General features: G+C 37.1%; 1 protein-coding gene across 1 annotated transcript; it reads right to left on the reverse strand.

The window, feature by feature from the left end:
* Window positions 1-7,225, reverse strand: LOC149101624 (uncharacterized). Its single transcript, XM_089275725.1, has 6 exons — window positions 7,002-7,225; window positions 6,242-6,390; window positions 5,497-5,589; window positions 4,392-4,517; window positions 3,056-3,114; window positions 1-670 (listed from the first exon to the last, which is right to left on the reverse strand). The coding sequence occupies exons 2-6, from the start codon at window positions 6,354-6,356 to the stop codon at window positions 587-589; spliced, it is 477 nt and encodes a 158-aa protein (XP_089131851.1). The 5' UTR covers window positions 6,357-6,390; window positions 7,002-7,225; the 3' UTR covers window positions 1-586.
* Window positions 7,226-7,613: the final 388 nt, after the last annotated feature.

A 7,613-nucleotide genomic window follows, 5' to 3' on the forward strand; every position in this document is an offset into this window, starting at 1 on the left:
CATGAATGCAAACACCGCGATCTCCTGTAGGCGCCTCGCATAGAGATAATTGGCCGCTGAATTCTCAGACTAAAAGTGAGACATTCTCTTTTGCCTCATAAAAATCTCGAGCTTAATTTTATTTTGAATTCGTTTACGGCAGATACAGTTCGTCTACAGGATGGCGACATATTCCGTACTGCAGACGTTCCAAAGTTTTTTTAGAAATATCGCCGGATAATTCATTTGCCTAGAAAACAAAAAGGACATTCGCGTACACAGCTTCAAAATTCAACTTACAATCCAGTTCGTGCGCGACTTCGCTAAAGGGTGATACTGCTTAATATTCAGAAAAACGATTGGAATTTAAAAGGAATTTTAGATTATCTGTCTTCAAGTTCTGCTTGTTGATGAGTCGGCCTCAACCTATCACCCCAAAGGAAAAATAAAATTGGTTGAAATTCAGGAAATCATCTCACTACGGCCGATGTGTAATTATTTGACTGCTGTAGTTTATTAGGATTGAAAAGTCACGTAGAAAGAGAATTTTGAAACTTGTTATATGTTTGACGTATCGCTTTAAAAATAGCTGGATCTCCTTTGTTTCCTAGCGCATCATAACCACTGTTTCAAGGCAGAGAAACATGATGTGATCCTCGTTGTAAAGTCGAACTACTATCCTGACAGTCATCTAAATATTTGGAAAAAAAAAAAAGAAAAATTAAAAAAAGGACAACAGTCGTCATAACTTGCGTTATCGGAGATAATTTAAATATGTATGAAACTGAACATGTTCTATTAACGAGTATTAACAAAATACTGTTTGGTATGAGTGGATAAGCTGTTAACTAATGTATCCTACAAACAATGATGACAGTGTTTTTCCTCTATAAGCTATGCGAATGGTTAACGTGATCAACGAAAAATATAAATTGCCTAAGTATTACTCGTCGAGTCTTTGTGTTTTGACGCCTGAACTACCAAAATGTAGTTACAAACCCAACTAATTCGAATCCGACTTAAGGCCTTTCCAACAAATATTACAGGATTTTTCTCAGCTCAAACATTGTCCAGGTAAAAGTGACAAGGTCTTACCCATAACTTTGCAATTCGATTAAAACGTACAGTTTCCGGGGCACCCAGAATATTCATTGTTTTGAATATCTGTGCCACCAAGGAACTTTGCTGACTGGATAGTCTTTCTCCTGGGAAATGATCATCGTTGAGAAGGCTTCTTTTTCTTGAAAATTGACCCATGGAAAGAATGTTATCGGAGTTGGCTGGGACAAGATCCAGTCAAGATCTGCTATATCACTAATTAATTTTAGCTTAACACAAAGGGAGACTGGTTTGGTACGTTGTCTGATTTCCAAGCTAGACTGAATGCACTTCTTTCGTTGATTTGCTTCGCTGGCTAGGAAAGGTAAACAGTTTATCAGATGGCTGGAGTCCCTCCAACCGCAATACTGGGTCAACGGAAGAGATAAGTTTCTCCCAGCAACAACGAAAAACAAAATACCCTAAATGTGCCATATTTGTCTCTTAAAGGTTCAATGATTACTAATGAGATTATGAGGTCGAGATTGCCATGAGATGATAGTTGATGAGGCCGAAGGCCAAATCAACTATCGCCTCATAGAAATCGAGAGCGAATAATCTTATTGTTTTAGTAGAATTCTAACTCTAATTTCTTTCAACACCTTTCTTGTCTCAGTATTAAACTTCACGCCTTAGAAAATTCGTGCGGAATGAATTAATTGTCAATTTGACATTTGCAGTTGTGTACGCGCGCTTATCAGTTTTTGTTTAAAGAATTTTCGACTTTTTTAATCCAAGAAACAGGAATTTAGTCTATTCTTTTGTTTCTAAATGTTCTTTCAAAACTTCCGAAAAACGAGGATACGTTGCAATTTTCTCGGCCGCACCAAGCCACTGCACACTAATTAAGCAATAGAATACTCTTTCTATTGGTTTACTGGCGCAATAAATCACGCGGGATGTTGCGAGAACACGACAAAAGCTTCTAAATCACGAGCCTAACGGCTCGTGATTTACAAACTTTTTGAGTGTTCTCCCATCATCACAAGTGGTTTATTGCGCCGGTAAACCCATAGAAAGAGTGGCCTATCGCTTTTATGAGCTGTCCAAACCTCATGTGCTTGGCGAAGTTATTCAACGCAGTGGTTAACGATCAATTTCCAAAGTTTCGCGAATACAATAAAGGCTAGTTACAGAAACGCTGCTTCCGAAATTTATTCAGAATTTATTTTATTAATGCTGAAGGCTATGAAGTCCAGGTTTGTCTGTATTTTGCTAAATGAAAACTATTGCTTGAAAGCTATTCCTAGGCTTATGGAAACCAAATTCATTTATCTTGTTATGCATGCATGCATTGAGTTTAAACTCAAAATTTCTGATAGAAAGAAATCTTTTCCCTGCTTTTTGGACAACCCAAATTGATCAGTCAAGTCCAACTGACTTCGTCCTCCACAGACCGCGAAAGCAACGAAAAAAGGGTTTAAAACTTCCTTTAATAATTTTAATCTCGAACGTAACCGGAGTCGGCGTAAAATTTTTGCCGTGGAAAAAAAGTAAAGTCAACAAACTTCTGGTCCTTTTTTTCCTTGCAAATTTCCATGTATATATTGAATGAAAAGATATTCGTGTTATCGATATCTCAGCCAGTGAAAGGCAAAACTGTTTATTACATTTGTTATCGTTGGAGTTCCGAGTTCTCCACATCCCGCGTAGAGCTGCCATACATTGCACATCGGAAATCGTGGTTTACCGGTACAATATTACATAGGTTTAGCAACACTATTGACTAATCAGAGCGTGCGTAATATTTCAGTTATTTTATAATGGCTGATAGTGTGCAATGGCCCAGCCAATCAGATTACAACATTGCATTAGTATACTATGGTAGAATTCTGCTAATACTTCTTAGCAAATGTTTCCGCTCTGTGTCGCTGCTGATCTATGAGGTTGTGACATCTCTGTAAGGCGGACCGCTGATGTTGGTCTCGAGGATTGTTCGCTTTAGAGGGAATTGACTGTATAATTACAAATTGATTACCTTGAAACCGACTTGTGCGAATATGTTTATTGTTCCAGAATACGTCCAGACATGAGTAACTATGGGAATAAAATTAAAGCAGCAACATTTAAACAGTGTAAAAAGAATTTATACAGTGTAAACAGATTATTGTATACTAGTTTTAGCTTTATGACAATTATATTGTAAATTTCTTTTTTTTACTTATTTCAGTAGACTTAGTAGTAGTAGGTCCACATCAGCTGTACAGTTGCATACTTTTAAACCTACTTATCAAATAAATGTGTGTATGTGTAAGTACGTAGAAAAACAACATTGAAGATGCTAATACTAAAAATAAATTTTAGTACTTCCTGTAACTGAACTTTATTCCATTCGCAAAACTTTGGAAAGTTATGGTTGAATCACTTCGCCAAGCGTATGAAGTTTGTAGTACATGTAAACTTTTCAGTTCCACCTAAGAATCCCGGCACTTCCCCGTCAGAATACTCTTGAACTGATAAATATACCGTCTTTCTAACTTTCATCGATAACCTTTTCCTTTCCTTTGTTAAAACTTTCACAGCGCGAAATGTCGCTTTGGCTCTGTGGAATTTGTGTTTAGTGCCGAGTCTGTGCTTTTATTCTTCCAGTCGCTGTGATTAGTTTGTCTCTTCATCTCACGAAAATTGATGAGAATACATGCAGCTTAATCATAAAAGTACCATTAATTTTCCTATCATTGACAGACTTTTTCATAATTATTTCATAAAGCAATAGACCACTCTTTCTATGGTTTATTGCGCCGGTAAACCCATAAAAGAATGGTATATTGCTTAAATATCAGCTGATTTGTGATTAATTATCCGCTAGAATAAACCTTCTATGGAATTTTCGTTTTCTAGGCATACAGTAGGCAAAACCAAGTGAACTGTGATTTATTTTTTCGACAGTCTAAAAAAAAAAAAAAAAACCGCTCGTGCACTTGGTTCCGTTGAATTACATATGATCTTAAGGGCAACGATTAATTGCTTGTGGTTTTTATGGTGCCGGAAACTGTGACAATCAAATGTTTGATTGGAAATAACGGGATACATAAAACGGAAATGAAGGAGCATAATAAACTACAAAAACGATCATAACACTAGGCAGGGTTTCCAGCTTATCGCCTCTGTAAATTAACCGTAGAAATAGAATCCATCTGGATCAAAGGTTAAGGTGTAAATGCCACTACGTTAGATTTTGCATTTACTCTCGTCTCAATGACCATAATGATCAATGATGGCAAAATAACTAATTATAACCAAATGACCAGAATGCGTTCAGTTATCAACCTTGGCTACTGGCATCACCCAGTTCTTACTCTAAGGCTACTTACCACCGGCAGGCAGACTGCACAAGTCTGGAGAGTGATAACAGGGGTTGAGCTGTCTTCTTCCTATGATGTGGTCGCCTGATTCTGAAATCGCCTCAATCTCCATGCTCGCAGCAAAAACGTCTACTGCTGTTAGAGAGAAATAGACAAGTGCACGTGAGAAAGTGGCGAGGGCGGCATGATAACTTTTCACAAAGCACGACGTCAGCAGCAGCAAGATGGCGTTGCCAAATAAATGATTCATTGAGCAAAATTAAACCACTTCTGCGCGGGCATTATGAATCGTTTTACATTTCTTAGCCGTCTTCTATAGCTACAAAACAACAACATGAAACAACCAACTTCTTCCCCCTTCAGAGCACGATTTTTTTTACAAAAAACCCCCTAATTTTCAAGCCAAATCATTGATTACTATTTTATCTACATTTTCCCAAGAATATATTTCAAAAACTTGAAACGCGCGCGATTTACAGTCTACAAAAAACGTATTTTTGAAATACAAGTCCAAAGTTCACTAATCAGAATGTGTCAACTGCAGAGTTTTAAGGTAAGATTTTAGGTAGTAATATTTTTAGTAGGGGACGTCCTCGATAGATTCGAGTATTTGCTATATAGTTTTCGATGGCCGTTTGTCTTCAAACGAGCGCGCTGGCAATCTTTTCAGCTAAGGACACCCGAAGGTATATGGTTACCTTAAGCACTTCGAGAACTCCCATCATTAGCGACAATTTTTCGTATCTCTAATTGGTATTGAATGCCTTCGTGACATGTTCAGTTAGGGCAAGTTTTAATACAAACAGTCGCACTAGATAGATCTATAAATAATTGCGAAATTCTAATTAAAATTAAAACTTATTTTGTTACATGTAGGTGTCGTTCTCAGTGTGTTGTCGCGTTTACTTTATTTGAACGTCTTCGCTAGTGTATAAATCTCAATTAGAAAAATACACAAGACTCATCATTTTGCTGCAACGAACATAGAAGACTCGTATTCTCTTCTGCTTTTTTGTTGTTGTTAGGGGTTGGCATGCCGAAGCAGCTTGATTGCCATTTCGGTTACAGTCAATATTGCGATTACAACACTTCAGTAAACTTGTTGTTAGCTCACCAGGGGTAAATGTCAAGTTGACGATGACACGTTTTCCAAATGGTATGAATGGCCAAGGGTCAATTGTGATCGTTGGAGTTTCATCATGTAGATCTGTGAAAAAAATGACATAATTAAAAAAAAACTGAAAATGGAATTGCTTTTAGGAGAAGCTATCAGCGTACTCGAGCATCGGCTGGTAAAAGCTGAAAAAAACCGATTTCTTTCATTTTTTGCTCATAATCGAATTAAGGTTAATATATGAAACCAGGTGAAATATTTGTTTCCATTAAAAGTCAATTATTTACTGAAAAATAAGTCCCGTGATTCCTGTCATAATTTTATTTGCGTTTACATTTCAGGTTAGAAAACTTCGGTATTTCGACAGAAATCTTCCTTTTTATTATTATATAGTGCGTTCACGTGACGTTATCAAATTCTCAAATTCAAAACTAAAGAGCACCTAAAGTTTTTATTCTCATCAGGCATAAGATTCCATGGGAAAAATAGGCGTTGGTCACAATAAGTGTACGCTCGAAAATTATTTCCTTAGTCAACTGGCTTGGGTTATTATGGGTTTCTTCTCGTCGGTGCGATTTTTGTCGTATTTTGGCTGAAGCAAACAAAGTCTGCATAGTAATACTTCCAATTATCTTGTTATAACTGCCAATCATTTTAGCTTTGAACTACGTTAAATTAAATTTAGCTGTTCCAGTGGAAAAAGAGAAGGGCATAATGCAGTATAGTTAACTAGAGTGAATCTTACGGCAGAAGTTCAGTTGCAGAATTTCCACTCCCGAGAGAGGTCCCGCGTCGTTACTGATGACGTGGAGAGCCAGGCAAAGTGCGAGAACAAGGAACTGTTGATTGGTTAACAACATTTTTGTTTTAAAATCCACAGCCTGGTATCCAAACCTGTCAGAACAAATTAAGGATATCTTAAACTGCAAACTTTCGACTGCTTCGTGTATTAACTTTGATACTAGGAAACCTGCCTCATCTCCTTTGGTGAGATATATAACAAGGAACGCGATAAGTGTAGCATGAAACGCGGTTGAAGTTTGCACTGTGGTGTCCGACATGCTCACCGAAAAATGTTTTTTAGAATAGCTGGCTGACAATATTTCACAAAGACAAGCACTGTTCAGGTAATTTTAAAAGTGATACAATATTGGAATTCGACTTTATAATTTTGAAGGGGAATCTTTGTTACAATATTTACCTAAACTTGCACACTTACAAGAAGTCGTCATGTGAGCATAAATACCAGAATTCCTTCCGTTTTACTTTTATTTTTACCTTTACTTAAATCACTGAAGGGCCTAAATCGATGGCAACTGTGCTAACAGAAAACTGAACTGAATGGCTCTTGTACTCTTAAACAAATAACGCCAGTATCATGCATCTCTCTCTCTCTCTTCTCTTCTCTTTTCTGTTTAAATTCTACACTTTCCAGGTTTGAACAAGCGCTTAAACCACAAAAGCGGTCAAATTATTTTATACAGAAAATATGCGTTATGCCGTACCTCAATTTCCTACCAGCGAGTCTCGATCTATCACTGCCTGTACACTAATAATCATCTTTCGCATTGCATTAATACCTTTAAAACGATGGCTCGAAACTAACGGAAATTACTTTGGCAATCTCTTTGATCAAAGGTAAGAGAATACGAAAGAAACAGTGGTGATTGTGCGATTGTTAATTTTGCCAGAAGTAAACTCTACATATTTAAAGATAGTAAAGATCATCGCGGTTTTTATGCAAATTCTATTTAGGAAAAAGAAAAAAATATATTCCGAAGAAAAATCAGGCTTGAACGAGATTCGATCCGTTACCTATGCGATAACGCCCACTCTAACAACTGAGCCAGCGATTGGGAGAACCGAGGCTGATAACGATGTCAGTTCCTAGGCAAAACCCGCTGATAGTGATAATCACACGAATGTCTGGATTTCCTACCTGCTTAACTAACTTACTGCCTAACTAACCTTTTTCAGGCTTTATTTTCGTAACTGCCTAAGTTGGGCCACGAGATGGCGATCTTTCCTATCTTAATCGTCATCTTATATGAATAATCATATAATGATAATCCTCTTTCATATAGTCACTACCTACATGTCGATTCTACATTATTCGT

Source organism: Orbicella faveolata, unplaced genomic scaffold, assembly GCF_042242905.1.
Source record: "Orbicella faveolata isolate gen_17 unplaced genomic scaffold, um_ofav_v1 contig_37, whole genome shotgun sequence".
Lineage (NCBI taxonomy): Eukaryota > Metazoa > Cnidaria > Anthozoa > Scleractinia > Merulinidae > Orbicella > Orbicella faveolata.

Excerpts from the sequence above, each read along its gene's own strand:
- LOC149101624 (XM_089275725.1), bottom strand. The coding sequence starts at position 6,356 with ATGTTGTTAACCAATCAACAGTTCCTTGTTCTCGCACTTTGCCTGGCT. Across the intron at positions 5,590-6,241 it reads TCTGCAACTGAACTTCTGCC|ATCTACATGATGAAACTCCA; the intron begins GTAAGATTCACT and ends TTTTTTTCACAG. Across the intron at positions 671-3,055 it reads TCGCACAAGTCGGTTTCAAG|ATGACTGTCAGGATAGTAGT; the intron begins GTAATCAATTTG and ends CCAAATATTTAG.